We start from the raw sequence: 23854 nt of genomic DNA, 5'->3' as shown, positions 1-23854 counted from the left end.
CATGCTTTAAACATTAGTCATGTTTTGATTTTTGTGAAATGGAAGAGAGGGTTAATTTCCATCATGAATTAGCAAGACTGTTTGTGACAAACTTGGACAACAATGTGGTACGTCTTGCCGGGGTGACATTTAATCTATCATCCACCATCATTGCAAAGGCCACATGAATTCCAGATGTAGGGGAGAAATGGAACAAGAGTCAACATATTAACGGGGAGTATTATGAGCCTTACATCAAGGCTAAATACCATGGCAGAATCAGTAGAGTGTTTCCTTTAGATTTGTGGAGGATCGATATGCTCCACTCATGAAGCTCATCATTAAGTATTTTACTTATGAGGGTAGGTTCTCCAGACTATATGCCTACCATATCAGATTGTTGATGCATTTCACTAGGGTGAAAGTGATGAGTATTCCTTATTTTATATGCAAAAACATAGAGAAAATGATAGTTATTGCAAAGAGGAAACCATATCCACAGCAACTCAATAGTCTTTACCATTTCTCTGTTATTAAAATTATTGTTTTAAATCAGCTCAATAAGTTGGGAATGCCATGGGAAACCTTCATTTCTCATGATATGTTCAAGGGTCAAATATTTTTATCAGTCCCCCAAGAGGAAGGCGAGCCTTCAGGACAACAAAAGGTTCAAGAAACTAAAACTGTGGGGGTACCTATGTTTGTGACCTACGAGAGAGGCACTAGGATGCTCTTTGCAGCTGCCAAGTGAGTACTATCTCCACAATGAGTGGAAAGGGTCTAGCCTTCATCTACAGACCATAGGTAAATGCTATCTCCACAAGGAGTGGAAGGGGCTTTGCCTTCATCATAAAATAAACAAGTACAAGTTGGGCAGGACAACAAGGGCAAAGGTAAGGCAAAGATGCATGAGAGTGATGGAAAAGAGAGATATTTTGATCTTGTTGGCCATGAGGAGACACAAGGAGTAGTTGTCATTGACTTGGATGCTTAGGATCCAAGAACTGTCAAAGACATGATCATCAAGGAGCAAGAGGATGAGATACAAGCTTTGATGGTTAATTTAGAGAGGGCTAAATGGGTCATCAAACATCTTGAGCAAGAAAACAAATAGCTGACCGACAAACAAGGCCTCATGGAGTTGCAAATGATTAAAGAGAACCAACAAAAGGCAAGGAAGGCAAAGGTCAAGATGAACTCCATTGAGCAAGAGATTGAGAAGGACCGAGAGAAATGGCTTGAGATGGTCAATATTCACCTTGAGGGGCTTCTGGAGAAAGCAAATAGAGACAAAAAGATTCTTAGGCATATGGCTTACCAGTATTTGATCTGGAATAGGATATGCAACATGAGGATTAAGCAACTTAAGGCAAGATTAAGGAGGGCCTTAAAAAGCAAAAAGAGGGAGGATAAGCTTAATATCTTGGCTGATGTTAAACTAGCCCAACAAAGTAACAAATGAAGAACCTTTGAGCCAAAACTATGCAAGTTTTGAAGAAATTTTGTCAATTTCAATTTTTTGAATTTTGCAAAACAAGAAATTCTGGTGGATGTGCAGTGCCATTGGCATTGCGCATTTGATTATTGCATCCTTGGGAGAAATGGTTTATAGATTTGGATTTAGCATTAAGAGGCATTAATCCATGAAAGTTTCATCTCATTTGGAGCAAAAATAGGCCACCTAAAGGGCAAAAAACACTCAAAAAATGCCCTCTCTACCACTTTTTCACCCACAGGAAGCAGCCTTGGGAGAATTCATTTTTGAAGGGGTGAATGACCTCCAAATCAGGAAATTCAAGATGTTTCAAACACCAGACAGACAAATATTTCCAACAAGCTATCTTGGGCCTGATTTTGTGGAGTGGAAGGCTTCCAAAGGCATGCTTGAAGCGGCATTGCAGATTGGGTTGATGGTGCTGCGCATAGGGCTATTTTTGTCAATTTTGCTCAAAACTCAAAATTTCTCCCAGTTCGACTACTAGTTGAATTTTTCTCTTCTCCTTGGTAAATTTGTGATGGTAAATGATGTAATGTGATGTAAATTTGATGAAAAATGACTTGAGGGGGTAGATACATCAATGAAAGTTGTTTAAAACTAAATGCATTAGTTTCCTTGGTTTTAGAGGCAAGCTATTCCACTGCCTATTTTCTTGTTCCTAGTTTAGATGTAGTTGAAACAACTCCATAACTCTTGGATTCGACCCCGGATGGATAGCTCAGATGGTTTTGGTGCCTATATTATGTACTTTCTTAGTCATTTGTAAAGGTTGGACTCTTGTGGATGCTTTGAGCTTCATTGTACATCACTACAGCAGTTTGGCAAGGAAATAAACCAGGTTTTGTAGCTATTTTTGAGGGATTCTTGTGGTAATATGTCTTGGCAGTATTTCTCCTTTTGTTATTAGTTTCTCTTAGGTGTTATATGTGCCAGCATCTATTTATTTCTTCTTAACTAAATGAATCAAGATAGATAGGTGGAATCCATTGATATCAGTGCTCTGCCTTGGGAACACATTTAGTTTTTAATGTTTTCTGTTGTTTCAAGAGGACTCATGACCTTTTTCATGCCCTCCTCAGCCCCTCACCAGACTTAGACTTACCATCACACTCAAATACAAGTGCCAAACACTTACCTACCTCGCCCCATAGAACATCCTGTAATTCTGAGTCGATTTCCCCCACCCAAAGCTGTCTGCTCCATTTGATCCAGCAACGCAACTTTCAAAATCAACCAAAAACCCTAGAGCTACTATAACTAGCCTAAAATCCATATTCAATTCACTCATCTCAACTAAGATTGACAAGGAGAGAGCCCTCTCCCGACCTGGTAGGGCTAGCTACCAGGTTAAGTGTGGTTTGTGGTTATCCTAGGATTTCCTGCTATCAGCCTGAGGTCAATCTAGGCTCTAACATAGTGGCGACCATAATGGGGAAGAAAGATAAATCACCCCAGTACAATTGAGAAGTTCTGAACTTTTGGATGATAGGTTGAGAATTCAGTATGCTGAAAATTTCAAAGTTGTAAAGCAATATCATAATCTTGAGAATTTCTGAACACACTGGCTTCAAGAATATACACCAGGTCCAATCCTGATCCGGATCCTCCTCCCGTCTTTGAAAATCCTAATCTTATTCCCAGGATCATTAGACAAGAGAGTTTATCAAGTCCTAGATTGGTTTTCAGATCTCATTCGTGCCCTATGAAGTGGTTGTTCCTCGAAGATCTTCCTTTTGACGAACAATTTGGTCTATTCTTGTTTAGAACCACATCGGACAATGAATTGCTTGACATACTTGTAGACCCATAATTCATTAAAGAGCTTGAAATCGAAAAGGCCAAATTGATAAGTAACCGCAATCTTCAAAACTCTCCTTAGTCATCTATCACCACTGATCGAATTTCTAAACTCTCTGATTCGGCTTCAACATCGTTTCCCTCATTATCATTTCCTTATATTTCAGAGAATCATTCGACACCTCCATTCATACCTTCAATCCCTAAACAGCCTATCATTACTCCTCAAACACTCGTCACTTCCGTGACATCAACTCCTCCTGTTGTCACAAATCCCTTAGTTACTTCAACATTAGTTTCAAATCTGCCATGAGCCATGGCTGCCAGATATGCACCTCTCGTTCTACCTCAAAATTTGGATGCTATGCCTATTGATTACCAAAGTAAGATACCATTGTTTGATGCTACTCAAGGTATTACAACACAGCAACATGTTGATAGGATGAATGACTTCTATGATCTCCATGAGGTAGATGAAGAAAATGTGACCATGTGATTATTTGTGCAAAGTTTTGGAGGTGAGGTTCGAAAGTGGTTTAGAGCATTACTAGCGGGATCCATCAATACTTTGCCGGTTCTACATAGACAATTCCTAGACTGATGGGAGGTAAAGAAAAATCCACTCCAAATTCTTTCTGAGTATGAAAATATAAAAAGGAATGTAGGTGAAAGTGTCCAAGATTACTGTGTAAGGTTCAATACAGTTTATAATGCTATTCTAGCTGACATTAAGCCACCAATGGGGTTAGCATTGATTAAATTTCCTGATGGCTTCAATGCTGATATGGCATATCAGTTGAGAGAAAGAGATCCTACCACACTTGAGGACATGCAGAAGAATGCAGTAAGTGTAGAGGCAAACTTGCTGGCCAAGAGAGCAAGGATGAACACTAAAAAGAAGGTGACTATAAAGAAAGAAGAATCTTCTTCAGATGTTAAAGAAGATCATATACTCCGGAAAATCGAGAAGATGTTTGATCGGATGAAAATTGTAGACAAGCCTGAAAGCACAATCAGAAATCCAAACTTTAGAGGACAGCAGCAACCTCAGTTCCGGATTAAACAAAGGGAGAAAAAGGCGCAAGATCAGCAGCAAGTCAAAACTCCTTTGCAGCAAAATTATGTACACAGAATGGAAAGTGAAGATGATGATGATCGGGTGGTAGAGGCAAGTCATTTCTTTACTGCTGATGGTTTGCCCATTTTTCTCACAGAAGATGAAGAATATTTAGAGGTTTCAAATGTTCAAACAGATGAAGATTTCATACTAGCAAATTAAGGGGTTTTAGAGGATGAATTAGATGATTATCAAAGGGGATATATGAATGCATTAACATTGCAATAGAAACAATACTCATTAAGAAGCATAGATGTACGAGTCAGTCTGGTTCAAAAAGGAAAAGAGGTGTGGCCCAAGAATGATTCCTCAACTACTCAGAAGAAAGGGAAGGAGCCTGCTGACCCAACTTCCAGCAAAGGACCATCTGTAAATGAGAAGACCAATCAGCAAAGTGCAGCAAAGGAAAAAGTAGAAAAGAAGGACTCTTCAGTTAAAGAGGTAGATAAAGTTTCAACTTTTAGTTTAGAAAATGAGATTGCTAAATTAAAGGTTTCGATTCCTTTGACTAAATTGATGAAGAACAACATTTATAAAAACCAAGTGTCCAAAATTTTGAACATAGATCCTTTATCTGATATGGTCAATGTAGAAGATGATCACCTGGAGCTCATCTTTGGCCCTGCCTTAGTAGGTCAGTCTGAGGATAGTGAAGTGCCTCTATTTTATATAAGCCTTAGATTGCACGAGTATGTCCTCCATAATGCCATGTTTGATTCCGGAGCCTGCCATAATCTGATGCCAAAAGCTATTATGGAGAAATTGGGCCTTGACATTACTCGCAAATTATGTTATGACCTCTATTCTTTTGATTTCAGTAGGGTCCGATGTATTGGTCTTATCAAAGACTTGGTGGTGTCTCTAGATCAAATCCCGACCAAGAATGTTCTCATGGATGTGGTTGTTGCGGACATTCTGCCATGGTTTGGTATGCTTTTGTCCAGATCGTGGGGTACAAAGCTTAAAGGGACTTTACAACTAGATTTCTCCTATGCTACCATTCCCGTGTTCGGTCAATTGAGAAAATTATATAGGGAGAAGAAAATGAAGTACATGATCACAAGCAAGGAGAAACCACTCAATCATCCAGTTAATGTTGTACACACAGATTTAGAATAGTTTGTATTATATTCAGATAGTTGCTTGAATGATATTGATAGTAATTAGTTGAAGTAGAAGATGTGCTAGAGATTTCAGAAAATTTCAGAGCAATCCTTGATCAGGAAAGACAAAACCTTGCAAGTACCTTTGAGCAGTCCTCATTCCAGCAACAGCAAAAAGGTAATGAGCAATAGAAAATTGAAGAGATCAGTCGAGGTAAGAAAGAAGATGAAACAAAATTTCAGCACTTAGAGGACGAAGCAGGTCTATGGAGCATGGATTTTGATGGAGCTGTGGGTAAGGATGGTGCCGTCATTGGGATTTGGATCCACAGCCCTGTTTTCTAGCCTAATAAAGTCCCTAGTAATGTTAGAATTTGCTCGTATAAATTGGCCTTTGATTTTTCTAACAATGAAGCCAAATATGAAGTGCTGATTGCAGGTTTGAAAATTCTCAAAAAGCTAAAAGCAAAAAGGATATCAGTCTATGGGGATTCAGAATTGATAATCAAGCAAGTCAAGGGTGAATATCAAGTCAAACATCCACGGATGAGGGCCTACCATGATGCAGTTTTGGATATCCTGAGGATGTTTCCAGATTATACCTTGACATGTGTACCTCGTGCACAAAATGTAATTGCAGATTCACTAGCTACTTCTGCTAGTAATTTGAAGATCTCGATGAATTATAATAACAAGTTTGAGATCCATGTCAAGCACCAGCTAGCGGTTCCTGACAATCTAAGGTATTGGCAGGTGTTTTGGGATGATAAGGAGATTAATAATTTCTTGCAAAATGAAGGCAACTACAAGGATGCTTCCATAGATTGTGATCGTGATGATGATGAACGAGAAATAGAAGTGAATCAGATGGAAGTATTGCAACTGAAGGAAAATGTCATTCCTAAAGGTCTTATTCCTTTAGAAGAACTCTTCGATCAAGATGATGTGGCTAGGAAGCCAAGCTTGGTGCCAACAGACAAGGGTGTTGAGGACGTGAATCTTGGAATAGTCGAGAAGCCCAAATTTGTGAAGCTGTCAAAGACATTATCTCCAGAGGTAAAGTCTAAATATGTAAAACTATTTTCTGAATTTGCTGATGTGTTTGCTTGGGATTATTCAGATTTAAAGTTGTATAACAAAGACATAATTTAGCACACAATTCCCATCAAAACAATTCAGAAGCCATTCCGTCAGAAGCTAAGAAGGATTAATCCCAAGTTGTTGCCTTCAATTGAAAAAGAGGTAAACCAATTGTACATGGCTAGTATAATTGTCCCAATTAGATTTTCTGATTGGATTTCAAACCTTATGCCTGTGAGAAGGAAGACCAGAGAGATTAGATTGTGCATTAATTTTAGAAATTTAAATAAAGTGTCACTGAAGGACAATTACCCGCTACCAAAGATGGATCACATCCTCCAGAGAGTGGTTGGAGCATCGCGTATGTCTTTGCTTGATGGATATTTCGGATATAATCAGATTTTGGTGCATGAAGATGACTGTGATAAGACTGCATTCACCACCCCTTGGGAAAGATTCCATTATGCTAAAATGTCGTTTGGTTTGAAAAATTCCAGAGCCACATTTCAGCGTGCAATAGACATCACTTTTGCCAATGAAAAGGATGTATTTTTGGTTCTATATTTAGATGATTTGACGGTGTTTTCAAATTCAGATGATGAGCACCTTCACCATTTGCCGATTGTGTTTCAAAGATGTAGAAAATTTGGAATATCGCTCAATCTGAAGAAAAGTCTCTTTGCTATGGATGAAGAGAAGCTGCTCAGCCATATCATCTCGAAGGAAGGCATTCACATTGATCCATCAAGAGTAGAAGCAATTCAGCACATAGATTTTCCTCGGAACAAGAAGGAGATACAAGCACTCAATGGTAAGATGAATTTCTTACGAATATTTGTACCTAATCTTGCTGAGCATTTGAGAGAAATCACTAATATGTTGAAGAAGGATAGTGTGGTGAAATGGATGGAGGAAGATATGAAATCATTTAATTTGGTAAAGTATACCTTATCTACAACTCTGGTTTTGATTAGTCCCGATTATACACAATATTTCATTTTATTCTCATTTTCATCTAAGCATACCATGGCAGCAGTTTTAATGCAAAAGAGAGATCAGCTAGAAAAGCCCATTGCATTTTTCAGTATAACTATTAGGGATGCAGCTTTGAAGTACAACATAATTGAGGAGCAGGCTCTTGCTCTTGTTAAAGCCTTGAAGGACTTCCGAGTGTACATTCTGCACTCTTATATCCTAGGATATGTTCCCAACATAGCAATTAAGGATGTGCTGGTACAAAACGATCCAGAAGGAAGACGAGGAAAATGGATTGTCGCAATGTTAGAATATGATTTGGAGATCAAGTCTACAAAGCTGATCAAAGGATAGGGCCTGACAAGGTTGATAGCAGAATCAAATTTGCATGCATTAGATATCAATCTTATTGCTGCCATGTTCGAAGATGAAGAGGACAACTCCCTTATTCAAGTGTCTGAAATTTTCATTCATTCACCATGGTATTCAGATATTGCTTTTCTACTTTAGCACCTTTCCCTGCCTCCGGAAATGTCAAAGAATAAAGGCAAAACTCTTAAACTAAAAGCTGCTAAATTCTGCATTTTGAATATTGCCCTTTATTGGAAGGATCCTGGTCGTGTTTTGCTGAAATGTTTAATTGAAGATGAAGCCCAGTAGGTAATGAGTGACTTTCAAAAGGGTGACTGTGGCGGTTACTTGTTTTAGAAGACAACAGAAAACAAAATCTTGAGAGCGAGATATTACTTGCCCACCTTATTTTTAGATGTCTACAAAACAGTCATGAGTTGTCATGAGTGTTAGGTATTTCAAGGGAAAGGAAAGTTGCTGCCTCTTCCTTTGAAACAGATTGAAGTCAGTGCACCATTTCAGCAGTGGGGACTTGATTTTATCGGTGAGATTCATCCAACATACTCAGCTCAGCACAAGTGGATCATAACAGCAACGAATTATTTTACCAAGTGGATTGAAGCAATCCCGACTAGGCATGGAATGGACATGGTAATCATTCAATTTTTGGAATCAAATATTTTATCTCGTTTTGGTTGTCCTAGTAAATTCATAACAGATAATGTAGTTGCATTCAAATCCAAGAAGATGATCTTTTTTGCAGAAAATATAAGATTACCTTGGGCCACTCCACAGCATATTACCCACAAGGTAATGGTCTAGCTGAATCATCTAATAAATCATTGGTGAATATCATAAAGACGCTACTGGAAACAAACAAGAAAGGCTGGCATAAGAAATTAGTTAATGCTTTGTGGGCAGACAGAGTGAGCCAAAAGAAGTCTACAGGTATGTCTCCATTTGAAATTGTATATGGCATTGATACAATCTTTTTGACATCCTGTTGTGGCCAGCAACAACCCCCCCCTTTTTTATTCATTTAGTATCAAATCATGACTCCAAATGAATGGGGACCCTTAGATAAAATTTTTGGGAAAAGCTAGACTTTCTTTTTGAAGTTACAAATCATAATTTAGAAAAGGCATCTTAGATATTTTTCTATGGTAGACAATAGGTCTTTTAAAAGTCACGTATGCAAAAAGATAGGAAACATCTCCGTTACTCTTCTAAAATCAAAATACGCGCCACCCTCATGATTAATAACGACATCGCATCGCACCATACTAATGTCCATAGCGAAAAACCAAGAATTTCACTGAGCGGCGATATTGCGATCGCTAGATCGCATATCGCAGAACCAAGCCAGATGAGGTTTGGCAAGCACTAAGTTTTGCGATCTGCGATACTGCGATCGTGCGACATGCGAGGGTATGTCAACAAATCATAAAATCACCTTAGTACGAATCCTTCGGGCGCGCCTTTCAAAGGAAAAGCCACTTACCATAACATGACCTGAAATCATGCGCTTTTAATGTTAGTAAATGAATTGGTTGTCAGTCATTAAGAGGATTAAAGACACGTGCCTTGTTGGGTATTTGCTTCACGTAAGGTGGCGTGATTGATTTATCTCTTGCATTTAAAACTCTCCCATCACCTTTCTGATCGGACATTCCATTTCACTTGTAATCTGCAGGAACAAAGTGCAAAGACGACTCAGAAAGAAACACAAAGTAAAAATGGGAAAGAAGAACAAAGCTCAGAGCTCCGAAGCGAGAGAGAAGACCAAGGAGATGGCGCCCCTATACACAGATACAGCCTGCAACAAAGATGCAGGAATCTCCACATGGGAAGGCATGTACAGGCTATTAGAAGAGGAGAAGCCGAGAATAATGAAGGTGACTGCCGTTGCAGGTGCACCACGCTCCTCTGAAGCAACCCTAGAAGACCTAGCATGTTCATTCCTTCACAGAATAGCGGCAAGGCCTAAGATTCTACCATACACAGATATGGTCAAGTGGATTCTGGATGATGCAGAATTAAACAACAGACAATTCAAGATTCAGGGACATGGGCTCGTGGGATCTTTCGCCGCCCAAGATCTGAAGCTAATGTACCATCTGCCCGAACCGCAAGCGACCTATAATGCACAATTTCTTAGGAAGTTTGCAATGGAGAACCTAGATCTATCGGACACCACTAAAGAATGGTCTAGAAGAGATGAGCCGTTAAAGAAGGATAAGAACGGTATGTACAGCACTGGTTCCCTTACTTCTCCATATTGTTTTGCTGCAGCCATGCTATGTAGGTTGTTTGGTATGCCCGATATCAACAAGTTTTCATCTGAGTGGTTGCCATTAATTGACGCTGCCACAAATGCCGATATAGTAGATTGGGCTAAAATTCTTTCCGATACTCTATATACGGCTGTGGTTAGTTACAGGTCCAAAAGATCCTTTTCTCAAAGGGTCTATCCTCCTTTCTATTTGGCTGCCTATGTTATGGATTTTGTTTGCCTTGTATCTAATTTCCCCATTATGGGATGGAAATGGACTACCCAAGACCCGTTGCCTATTCACGTCTATCACAAAGTCTTGTGGGATTCCCAGTTTGCCCCTCATTTTTACCAGATTTACCATGGGCTTATATTGCCCATATATAGAATGATATATGATAAGGACCCCCCAAGGTGCTCTCCCAAAGCCGAGACAAACATCATCTCCATCGCAAGATGGTTTAGGGAAGAATGGTTTACTTACATTTGAGTTTATGGAAGCACTGTACCTCCACATGTCCTACCCTTGTATGTTCCAGATAAGCTTTTGGCTCGAGAAATCGCTTATCAAATTTGCTCTGAAGGCGGCTTAACCAAAGAATTAAAAGATAAGAAAAAGGCCATTTGGCCTCAATTTCCCGTCAATTGTGGGGCCTTCTCTTTATTCGATGTAGGACACGCTTTTGGTGAGGTGGAAAATGTGACGTGCCTTCAATTATATAAGTTCCCGATGAGGCCATTCGACCCAAATAAAGTTGCCCAAGAGTTTACTACGAACGTCAAGATAAGAGTGTTCTTCGGACACAAAGATTTGTTTGACGATCTCTTTCAGGGTAAGAGCTCACTCAAAGAGATTTTGCGAGAAGCTCAGTCAAGGTTATCTCCAGGTGAACTCCAGAAATTCACATCATATAGAGATAGAAGGCTGGCCAGCATTCCACTAGAAAGGCTGCGAATACCTACTAGAGAGCCAACTCCGAGCATCAGCCTCATCGAGAACTCCAGCACTTCCAGATCTAAGTCCAACGCCGCGCGAGAAGGTTCCGAACATCCTGAAGAGTCTGTGCATGACAAAAGAATTAACGAAGAAGCAGTCAAAGATACAACTCGGTCAAGTGTAATGTTTCAGCAACAAGTTATCACCTCGCCACCAAGAGATGTTCCCCCTCCGGTTATCGAAGCTCCTCTTGTCACGACAGAGCTAGATAAAGAGTGGGAGTCCTTCAATGAATTAATCAACCTCGAAGGGCAAGTCCCAAAGACGCCTGTGAACGATACACAGGAGGTGCAAGAAGTTGCTCCAACCATAATCAGCGTTACCACAGAAGCAGAAGACCTCTCCATCACTCCATCCTCAGAACTTCTACTTAACGTAGAAGAAATTCCCCCACTAGATGTGTTCTACAGTCCCCAGCACAAAGCAGTTGTGAGAAGACAAAGAAAGAAAAGAAAGCTCGCAAACGCACTGTCTCAAGACGCTAAACATTTAGACGTCTTGTGGAAAGACCCAAACAATAATCCAACAGGAAATCTTACGAAGCTGTCTCAAATTGCAGGAGGTATGCTGCTGCAACTATTGACAAGGCCTCTGAAGTTCAGTAGCTCTTAAAGGAACAAGAAAACCACATACAACTGCTACAACAACAGTTACAGCAAGCCAACGCAAACAATGAAGCTTCCAGACAGCTCGAAAAGCTCCAAGAAGACTTCCAACAGATGCAAATAGGCTACCAAAAGAGTCTTGAAGAAAAAGAAAAACAACTGCAGACGGAGCAAGAAACGCACAAAGATGAACCTAAGCTTGCAGAGTTTATTTCAGAGTCCATCAGCTTGAACGAGCAACTACTGCAGCAACAAGAAGAATTGGGGTGTAAAATATCACAGTGGAGGCACTTTTGTGAGCTAAGCGACAAAATCACCAGTCAGGTGGTGGAGTTGCGAAGCGAATATGATCAGAACGACAAGAGAGTGACAGAGTATCTGACTTGGCAAGACGATGAGGAGGGAAAAAGAGCAGGAGCACCTAGAATTAATGAAAATCATAAAGAAATGCTCTTTAGTAAATGGGACGAGCAGATCACGCAGGCAGAGCAAGAAGCAGAGACAGCAGCGACACAGGCAAGTATTCTTATCGACTGTGTAAATGAAAATTTACACAGGGCCAATTTGATTTCAGAGGCCACCCTGGGATACCTACCAAACAAGTTGCAACTGGAGACAGAATGGAGGCAAAAGGCACAGGCAAAAGGGAAAGCTATCCAAGCACTGGCTAGACTGAATTGGGAAAGTTACTGGATGTACCTGGTTAAACCACATAGCCAATGGATGACGGTAAAGTGTATCATGAACGCAGCCGAGAAGGTAGCGCCAGCTCTTATAGATGTTGTTTTCACAGCCCAGCTCAGAACGGAAATTAACCAGCTGACTCTTCTCAAGCCTATGTTAGAAACATGCAACTTCAAAGACCAAGTCCACAAGTAGTTTTATTTATAATGTTGTTTCTTTTTGTTTTTTAGTTATATTAGAAAAAGGACGGTTGTTTGAAAACCGAATCCTTAATTTTGTAATAATACTATTATTAGAATTAGGACATAGTATTTTAACCCTTCTCATTGCATTGGAGGAGGGTCCAGAAATTTGTCAAAAACTTGTCCTCAGAACATGCATTTCTGCACCTCAGAGGAGGTTTTGATGAATGGAAGGATCGGATTTATTTATATTTGCATCTTAATGTCTGCTACTGATGTTGCATTTCTGTACTCTTAGTAGGTGTTAGAAGTAAATCATTATTGCTTGAAGTTTGTGAGTAAAAATCAGTCATAAATGGTACTTTTATCTCTTGATGAATTTCTACTTATTTGCTTAAAGTGATATACAGCTGATGTTATTTATATGTTAATGTATAAATGTGTGGTTACCATTTGGCACTTTTGTACGATGGAGTCATTTGTTCATGCTTGACATATGAATGATTTATCATGCGATATGCAGTCCACAACTGTCCTGTTTAACTTCTTATGCAGAATGGTTTATCTTAAATGGTTTATATTCTTATAGTAGCTGAATAATCTTCATTACCAGTTATTATATGAAATCTTTTTAGATCGCATGATGGAAAAGATATACCCCGGGTTAGCATAGATGGCATATGTTGTTTTCATTAGATTTCAGTAGCTTATCGTTAGATTTAAATTAGCTCTCAAAATTTCTCAAGAAACAGCATAATCAAACCCTACGCACACACACACCCCCTTAGAACGGGAAGCTGGTCCCGTTATCCCCAGTCGGACCCGCTACACCAAACAGGCACGGAGCCGCCAACCAGGTTCCCGACCGGGTGGGTATCCCCCTTGTTGTTGACCCGATTTCAGGGCCCTCAACATATTTGGCGCTAGAAGGAGGGCCTGAGCATAATACCTGTTGGAATGTTTTTCGAATTATAAATCTTGAAACAGGATGACTACTCATGAAGTTCCTATTTGGAGTTGCATCTATGTTCATACCTCTTCCAACATTCCACCGGACGTGGTAAGGCTATTGTCTCAGGTAAAGTTCAATGGTAAGAAAAACTCTTCCGCATTCAATCACGCCCTTCAGTTCATGCAAAAAGTTTCAACTTCTGATACTCAGAAGATTGATGAAGGCGTTTTGTGCAGGATTTTTACTCTTACCTTCACTGCAGAAGCTACAAAATGGTGTAGAACCCTCCCAGTTGCATCAATTCACAGCTGGGACCATTTCGTTAAGATTTTTATCTTGGAATTTGATTGTTATGATTACGACCAGATATATGATGAAATTGATTATCTTAGAGAACAAGATGAACCCGTAAGGGATTTCAATATGCGATTTCATCTTAAATGCCTACAGTATGATCTTGAAAATGAGCTCACAGACGAAGAATCTTCAGATTACAATGAGTATTTCCTACCTCCTGTGTCTGACCAATCAGAAATTAATTCTACCTTTGCTAGCTTTTCTTCTAATATGAATGAGCATTCCAAGTCAAATACACAAAGCATCCATAATGAAGAAAATCTACAAAGCCTGGGAGTCATGCATGCTCTACTACCAGAAAAGAGAGATGAGGATGCTAAAAAGAAAATTACCTTGGAAACAGAAGATGACTCTGACAATATCATTTCAAGTCAACGAATGCACATGCCAAGGTTAGATCAATCAACTGTTTCTTTTTCAAAAGGTATCAACACAAAAAGGTATGATCTAAAGCTCGACATTTTTGATGGATCTGATGAACAAAGTTTCTTTTATGACGTTTTCAAATGCATTGTTCTAGATTTACATTTTTCTCTTTATCCTGATGTCTTTAGTGATGACAATCTTTCCCCTCTTAATATTCAAGATATCTCAAAAACTACAGAGGGTTATTTAAATGACTCATCATTAGGTTTTCAAGTTAAAGAGATCGCATTAACACAGCTTTCGATCAATGATAAAAAGGAATTGCCTGATCTCCCTTGTCAGAAAACGTACAATGAAAAGGAGGAACCTGGGGAAATCTGTAGAGTCTTTTGTGATAGTTACTTTGACAATGATGATGTTGTTGAGTTTTCTCAGATAACTCAACTAGGGTCAGAGGATAAAGGACATCTTAAATCAGAAATCATGTCAGTCCACCCTCATCTCGAAGTAGAAGATCACTTAAATGATTTTAATATCCCAGGTAACACCCCGATCTATGATTCGTATCATGAGGAAAGCCCCATCCTTGTTTGTAATCATGACCTAGTTCCCTATTCACAAAACCTGGCCAAGTTTTGTGAAAAACAAGATGTTACAAGTAAAACCCAGTCGTGTTGTAACACTATTTGTATAAATTCCCAATCATTCCTTTCTCACTCAAACTCATTATGTACAAAATCGGATTTCTTTTCAAATCTTCAAACTTTTGATAGATTATGTTTTAGCGACTTACATATGAGAATTTTCTTTTCGAACAAAATCACAAAAAACTCAAAATTAACAGATAAAAGGTTACAAGTCATTGAAATAAAAAAATCTTGTCACCATTTGACTTGTTATCCTTACTATTGCGACATCATCAATTCACAACTGAAATTCATTCTGATTTTTATGATCCAATAGGTACCGAGTTGGAAACAACTTTGAATAAGAAAAGAAAATCAACCAGAATTCCAATTGAGGTTCTGTGTTTTTATTTCTTAGCCAACAATTACGATCCAAGAAAAATTCGATTCTTTTTATTAATTCTTGGAAGATTCATTCGGCTAGGGATAAAAATGAATAGATGGTTCCAATGGAAATATCATTTCACATAGTTATTTCCTGTATATGGTTAGAGTAGGAGTAGGAGTAGGAGTAATTTAGTTAGGTTTTTGTTTTTAATAACTGATAGGCAAAGCTATACATATTCCCTTCATAACCTCAAAAAATATTTGCCTATCATTCCTTTTTAATTTCCGCCATAATAATGTTTGTTCTGGTTCAATGACATTTGACATTTACTGAAGATACCTTGTCTCTGTTGAAAATTTGGAACTTCTATTACTATCAACAACGAATCTTTTAAAAATTTGGTCTTTATTATCATTAGAACTTCAACCCATATATGATGATAGTTTCAAACTCCAAAATTTTAAAGAAAGCTATCTCAATATAGGATTTGTTTTAAGTCAGCACAATGAAAGGTATCAATTTTAAGATAAGTATTCTCTGTCAAAGCAACCTTTATTGCCCTATCATTGTCGTCCAGAACTTTCTTAAGGAAAAACAATGACTTCCTCCCTGCTAAAAGAGAATTACAACATTCAGAGAAACAACCCAAGAAAAACACTATATCTCAAAGAATAAGAGGTCTCATCACGAGCCGGCTTATCATGATCACAGATATTATAACTTGCTGACTTTGCCAATACTGTCTATCAAAACAGGGCAACGACTTAAGATTGTTGCAATCAAAAGACAAGAGGTCTCATCACGAGCCGGCTTGTTCAGCAAAAGTGTAAATCAAGTGAATGACTGTGTCATAATTTGGCCACCAAACCAAGACATTGTTCTTTAGAGAATTAAAAAAGGAAAAGTGTGTCAAAAAGGATTTTTCTCTGGAATGTTGCGAGTAACCTCAAGCAGGATAAAGGATCATTGCTGGTTAAAAGGTAACCCTGTCGAGGCTATGGACGCCTACTGGCAGCAGAGGTTCTACCTGCGACTAAGGAGCATACTAAAGGACTGATAAACAGAGAAGACTTTATTTTATGTTTCACAAAGACCAAGTAACAGCTGATTTAGATGCAAAGACGAACTGGGTGTACAAATAATTAAAGCGGAAAGAGTTTGAAACGAAACATCATAGGCAGTTTGAAGTCTCAGTTGTCTTATCTTTTTATAATAAAGCTCAAAATTTTTAAAATTTTTCAGAAGTTTTTAAAAAAAGCGTCAATAGAAATGCAGAGATAACTGGTTCTCCCAAGTGAATCGCCAATTGTTGTGGCCAGCAACAACCCCCCCCTTTTTTATTCATTTAGTATCAAATCATGACTCCAAATGAATGGGGACCCTTAGATAAAATTTTTGGGAAAAGCTAGACTTTCTTTTTGAAGTTACAAATCATAATTTAGAAAAGGCATCTTAGATATTTTTCTATGGTAGACAATAGGTCTTTTAAAAGTCACGTATGCAAAAAGATAGGAAACATCTCCGTTACTCTTCTAAAATCAAAATACGCGCCACCCTCATGATTAATAATGACATCGCATCGCACCATACTAATGTCCATAGCGAAAAACCAAGAAATTCACCGATCGGCGATATTGCGATCGCTAGATCGCATATCGCAGAACCAAGCCAGACGAGGTTTGGCAAGCACTAAGTTTTGCGATCTGCGATACTACGATCGTGCGACATGCGAGGGTACGTCAGCAAATCATAAAATCAGCTTAGTACGAATCCTTCGAGCGCGCCTTTCAAAGGAAAAGCCACTTACCATAACATGACCTGAAATCATGCGCTTTTAATGTTAGTAAATGAATTGGTTGTCAGTCATTAAGAGGATTAAAGACGCGTACCTTGTTGGGTATTTGCTTCACGTAAGGTGGCGTGATTGATTTATCTCTTGCATTTAAAACTCTCCCATCACCTTTCTGATCGGACATTCCATTTCACTTGTAATCTGCAGGAACAAAGTGCAAAGACGACTCAGAAAGAAACACAAAGTAAAAATGGGAAAGAAGAACAAAGCTCAGAGCTCCGAAGCAAGAGAGAAGACCAAGGAGATGGCGCCCCTATACACAGATACAGCCTGCAACAGAGATGCAGGAATCTCCACATGGGAAGGCATGTACAGGCTATTAGAAGAGGAGAAGCCGAGAATAATGAAGGTGACTGCCGTTGCAGGTGCACCACGCTCCTCTGAAGCAACCCTAGAAGACCTAGCATGTTCATTCCTTCACAGAATAGCGGCAAGGCCTAAGATTCTACCATACACAGATATGGTCAAGTGGATTCTGGATGATGTAGAATTAAACAACAGACAATTCAAGATTCAGGGACATGGGCTCGTGGGATCTTTCGCCGCCCAAGATCTGAAGCTAATGTACCATCTGCCCGAACCGCAAGCGACCTATAATGCACAATTTCTTAGGAAGTTCGCAATGGAGAACCCAGATCTATCAGACACCACTAAAGAATGGTCTAGAAGAGATGAGTCGTTAAAGAAGGATAAGAACGGTATGTACAACACTAGTTCCCTTACTTCTCCATATTGTTTTGCTGCAGCCATGCTATGTAGGTTGTTTGGTATGCCCGATATCAACATGTTTTCATCTGAGTGGCTGCCATTAATTGACGCTACCACAAATGCCGATATAGTAGATTGGGCTAAAATTCCTTCCGATACTCTATATACGGCTGTGGTTAGTTACAGGTCCAAAAGATCCTTTTCTCAAAGGGTCTATCCTCCTTTCTATTTGGCTGCCTATGTTATGGATTTTGTTTGCCTTGTATCTAATTTCCCCATTATGGGATGGAAATGGACTACCCAAGACCCGTTGCCTATTCACGTCTATCACAAAGTCTTGTGGGATTCCCAGTTTGCCCCTCATTTTTACCAGATTTACCATGGGCTTATATTGCCCATATATAGAATGATATATGATAAGGACCCCCCAAGGTGCTCTCCCGAAGCCGAGACAGACATCATCTCCATCGCAAGATGGTTTAGGGAAGAATGGTTTACTTACATTCGAGTTTATGGAAGCACTGTACCTCCACATGTCCTACCCTTGTATGTCCCAGATAAGCTTTTGGCTCGAGAAATTGCTTATCAAACCTGCTCTGAAGGCGGCTTAACCAAAGAATTAAAAGATAAGAAAAAGGCCATTTGGCCTCAATTTCCCATCAATTGTGTGTTGGCATTATGATTCAGGTGTTGTACTTGATGGCAAACGCTTTCAGGTGGTAAATCAAGAAGGACGCAGGAAATTTTGTTCAGCAAGCGCGTCCCCGCAGGTATTCCATACAGAACCCGCGTCCAGGGACGCCGGCCAGCCGTTCAGAAGGTGCGTCCGCCCAGTGCACACTTTTCAAGGTAGAGAAAAGCTCGTGGGGGCTTCTTGTGTGGTATCTAGCCGACGGTTGCGTGTTTCTATGGTGTCGGCTCGTGGTATTGTTCCACGCTTTGGGGAGAAGCTTGCCTATATAAAGCAAAGGAGTTCATTTGGATTAAGCATCATCTTGGTTGATCATCTCTTGGTGTGATCTAGTCCATATCTTTAAGGGTAAATCTTCTAATGGACTACGATCTATATGGCGCATGATCAGATCTGTGGATCTGAGTGTTTGGGTTGGTTCTGAAGTCCTCTTATCTTCTATATCTAAAGGGACGCAGATTCAGTGAAAGGAAAGTGCGCCGGGACGCAGTACAGTAAAGGATCAGGTGCGTCTCTGAAGTGAAGGACGCGGCGCGACTGTGGTATTGGGTGCGTCTCTGAAGCGAAAGACGCGGCGCGATAGTGTTGTTGTGTGCGTCGGTCGCAGACAAGCAAAAGGAACAGTGCGTCTGCACGCAGAACAGCATAAGGTATACTGCGTCCAGTCGCAGGCCACAGAAAGAAAATATGCGTCCCTGTCTCAAGATGATCTGTTAACTGTATATTTCTGTTCATAAGGTGTTCTGGGTTGTTTCTGTAATTACTGATCTGATAACTGTAGTAGACTGTATATGTTGTATACTTGTTGATCATTTTGAAAAGAAGTAGGGGGTTGTAGCTCCCTTCCAGGAGAAGTCTGGAAAACGAGAAAGAGTTGTAGCTCTTTGCAGGTTGCAGCCTGCGTGCTGGTAAAGGACTGCACCAGTACAAAATCATTGTAAAAAGAATTTCTTGAAAGAAGATAGAGACATTATTGCAGCAGGTGGTTTTTCTCCCGCATTGGGTTTCCACCTTACATCTTGTGTTCTTTGGTGTGACTGTCTATTTTCTTTATTCATGCTCATTGTTTTATGGTACTGATATGCAAGAATATTTCAAAAGATCAAATAAGGAAGATTTGGTAAATTGCTAGATAATACTGATTCCCCCCCCCCTCAGTATTATTTCCAACAATTGGTATCAGAGCAGGTCCTTCAGAACAGCTTGATCGCTTGAAGGTAGATCGTTCATCATGAGCAACTACGAGAGAGAAGCATCAATCAGGCCACCCGTCTTCGATGGAACAAACTTCAATTATTGGAAGGTAAGAGTTACTGCATATCTTCAATCTCTTGGTACAGAAGTTTGGAACATTGTAGAATCAGGCTATGCCTTTCCTTCAGTTACTCCTACAGATCCAGCTGAGAAAAAGCAGTATGAAACAAATGCAAAGGCAGTCAGTACTCTATTAGGAAGTATATCTCAAACAGAGTTCATGAAGGTCATGCACTTCAAATCAGCAAAAGAGATATGGGACAAAATGATCACTAGCTATGAAGGAGATGAACAGGTAAAAGAAGCTAAACTTCAAACTCTCAGGATTCAATATGAGACTCTCAAGATGTATAATGATGAAAGTGTGGCTAATTATTTTCTTCGAGTAGATGAGATTGTTAATTGTATGAAAAATTTGGGTGAAGAAATAAAAGAGACTATAGTAGTTCAAAAGATTCTAAGATCTTTATCTCCCAAGTTTGAATCTAAAGTATCTGCAGTAGAAGAAAAGGAAAATCTCCGTGTTCTCACTATGTCTCAGCTGCATGGAATTCTAACTGCTTATGAAATGAGAAAGGGAGGTCCATCAGACAGAAGGGAAGCTGCTTTTAAAGCATCAGGCAAAGAAGATCACTATGAAGCATGTCATGTTCCAGAAGAAGAGGAAGAAGAATCAAACTTTGTCAGAAATCTTCAAAGGGGTTCTGGAAGGTTCAGAGGTAAGCTACCTTTCAAATGTTTTGCTTGTGGAAGAGTAGGTCATTATGCTGCAAAATGCTCTTATAAGGATAAAGGAAAGGAACCAGTTAGATGGAACAAGAAACAGGGTACAAATAAGAAAAGCTACTACACCCATGAAGATAGCGATGGCTTATCAAACAGTGATGAAGATGAACAAGGTAACAAATATAGATTGTTAATGGCATTTGAAGATGATAATTATGAAGATGCTATAGATGTGGATAACCTTTATGATGAAATTACTAGACTCAAGAGATGTATAGAAGAAAAGAACATGATTATTGATACTCTACAATTTCAGATTGATGAAAAGGAAAAACATCTTGAAAAATTAGAAGGTGAAATTGTTGGTCTTAGAAAAGAAATTGAGAAAACAAAAACTATTAATCTCAAGTTTGTCAAAGGATCTGAAACGTTGAATGAGATTATCAGTGTGCAGCGATCTCCTCTAAATAAGACAGGTCTGGGCTACAATGGAGAAACTTCTCAAGCTTCCACTTCAAAAAGTTATCTTGATGCCGCAAGAAGAAATGAGCAAGAACACAAGGAAGATCATCAGGTAAAGCAGGGACAAACTTCAAACTATCAGGGGCAATCCAGCTTAAGGGTGAACAAAAGTCACAACCAGCCACACGTAAAACCTTCTCAATTTGGTTCAAGAATAGATGAAAATAGAAATTACAATCAGTCGGCTGGTAGATTCAATAATCGCAGAAACTTCTTCAATGGACAATGCTTTTCTTGCCATAACTTTGGTCACAAAGCAGCCCAATGTGTTGCGTATAAAACAATCATGACTAGGGAAGCTCAAAAACAAAGAAGCATGACAGGGAATACAAAAAGGACCTATAACAATTTTTCAGCTCTTGAAAATGAAGTTGAATGCTCTATTTGCAATAATTTTGGACATGAAGATTTTGAATGCAGAAGCAGGTTTCCGGAAAGAAAGGTACAAGAACAAAAAAGGGAACAAACCTCAGGCACCAAAACATGGAAAATAAAGGAACCTCAAACAGAAAGATGTGGGATAGCATTCTATGCAGAAGGACAAGAAAATCTATGGTACATTGACAGTGGATGTTCAAAGCACATGACAGGTGATAAAGAAAAACTTGAATCTTATTCTAATTTAGAAAAGGGAAAGAAAGTCTCTTTTGGAAATGATACTCCTGCAACTATAAAAGGAAAAGGTATTGCTCCTTTAAAAGAAGATGTTAAGGCTGGAAATGTTTTGTTTGTTGATGGACTAAAGCATAACCTTCTAAGTGTAAGCCAGATGTGTGATCAAAGAACCGAGGTTATATTCAGATCAAATGGATGTCTTGTTCGTGATCTTGATACAGGTAAAACAGTTCTCAAAGGAAAAAGAACTTCAAATAATCTATACATTTTTGATGAAGAACAACAACAATGCTATTTAAGCAAGGATGAAGAGCACTGGTTATGGCATCGAAGATTGGGACATCTAAGTTTCTCACAAATAAGGAAAGCTTGCAAATATCAGGCAGTTCGCGATCTTCCAGATATCAAAATTCCTGACAACACCATGTGCAGATCATGTCAGTTTGGAAAACAGACTAGAACTAACTTTCCAGAGAAAGAAGGATCAGCCAGTATGCCTCTGGAGCTAGTACATACAGATGTATGTGGACCATTCAGAAAAAGAACACCTAGAGGAGAGGAATACTTGATATTATTTATTGACGATTTCTCCAGGTTTGTTTGGTTGGGACTTATGAAGCACAAAGATGAAGCTTTCGAAAAATTCAAATCCTTCAAAGCCTTGGCTGAAAATGAATCAGGTCACAAGATTAAGTGCCTCAGATCCGACAGAGGTGGAGAATTTACTTCAAATGAATTTTTCGATTTCTGTGATGAACATGGAATAAGGAGAGAATTTTCTACAGCTAGAACTCCTCAGCAAAATGGAGTAGTGGAAAGAATGAACAGAACAGTCCAGCAAATGGCTCGTGCTATGCTTGATGAATCAGGAACTCCTGCAACCTTCTGGGGTGAAGCTGCACATGCGACAGTTATTATTCTCAACAAGACAAATGTCCGAGTGAACAGCACTCAAACTCCTCATGAGCTCTGGAGTGGTAAAACTCCTTCAGTAAAGCACTTCAAAATCTTTGGGAGCAAATGCTATATCAAAAATACTGAGGAGCAGCTTGGCAAACTTGATCCTAGAGCAGATGAAGGAATTCTTCTTGGCTACTCTCCACATAGCAAAGCATACAAATGCTACAATAAAAGACTTGGTAGAATTGTTGAAAGCATTGATGTAGTGGTTGATGAGAAAGGATACATTCCTAGGCAAATACATCGTGAAGACATTGAAGAAGATGAAAGCTACCCTCAAAGACAGAATGATGAAGAAGAAGAACCGCAGGAACAATTTCAAGACGGACCTCACGAAGAAGCAGAAGAAAGAACAAGAATAGAAGAAAAGACTCCATCCAGATATGTTCAAAAGAACCATCCAGAATCTCAGATCATGGGACAAAAGGAAGCAGGTATACAAACTAGAAGAACAGTTGCAGAAGCTTCAAGTTATTTGGCATTACTCTCCTCTACTGAACCACAAAATGTGAAAGAAGCATGCAAAGATGAATGTTGGGTGAAAGCAATGGATGAAGAACTTGAGCAAATCGAAAAGAACAATACTTGGGAGCTGGTTCCTAGACCAAAGGATAAGAATGTTATCGGAACAAAATGGGTTTTCAAAAATAAATTGAATGAAAATGGAGAAGTAATTAGAAACAAAGCCAGACTTGTTTGTAAAGGGTATGCACAGCAAGAAGGAATAGACTTTGAAGAAACTTTTGCTCCTGTTGCAAGACTTGAGGCCATCCGAATGTTTCTTGCTCTCTCAAGTTGTCAGAACTTCAAAGTATTTCAAATGGATGTGAAATCAGCCTTTCTGAATGGAGACTTGGATGAAGAAGTGTACATTGAACAGCCAGATGGTTTCATTCTTGGAAACGATCCAAATCTTGTATGCCGATTAAAAAAGGCTCTCTATGGTCTCAAACAAGCTCCAAGGGCTTGGTACTACCGGTTGGACAAATATCTTCATCAACAAGGTTTCTCAAAAGGTTCAGCAGATAGCAATCTTTATATAAAAGTTGAAAATGACAAATTACTAATACTTGTTGTGTATGTAGATGACATTATTTTTGGCAGTAATGAAGAAGCTATGAGTCAAAGCTTTGCCTCAGTCATGCAGAAAGAATTTGAGATGTCCTTGCTAGGAGAACTGACATACTTTCTTGGTTT

At 39.2% G+C, this 23854-nt stretch overlaps 1 protein-coding gene across 1 annotated transcript; it reads left to right on the top strand.

Moving 5' to 3' along the window:
* Positions 1-5767: 5767 nt before the first annotated feature.
* On the top strand, positions 5768-8209 carry LOC149173726 (uncharacterized). Its single transcript, XM_089426808.1, has 4 exons — positions 5768-5789; positions 5934-6237; positions 7660-7807; positions 8060-8209. Exons 1-4 carry the CDS (start codon positions 5768-5770, stop codon positions 8207-8209), a joined length of 624 nt encoding a protein of 207 aa, XP_089282934.1.
* The last annotated feature ends 15645 nt before the right edge of the window (positions 8210-23854 follow it).

Source organism: Pinus tabuliformis, chromosome 4_2 (assembly GCF_031772625.1).
Source record: "Pinus tabuliformis cultivar Carrire ecotype Pingquan chromosome 4_2, CPIR1, whole genome shotgun sequence".
In the NCBI taxonomy this organism is placed as follows: Eukaryota; Viridiplantae; Streptophyta; class Pinopsida; order Pinales; family Pinaceae; genus Pinus; species Pinus tabuliformis.
This window is presented reverse-complemented; position numbering and strand designations above follow the sequence as displayed.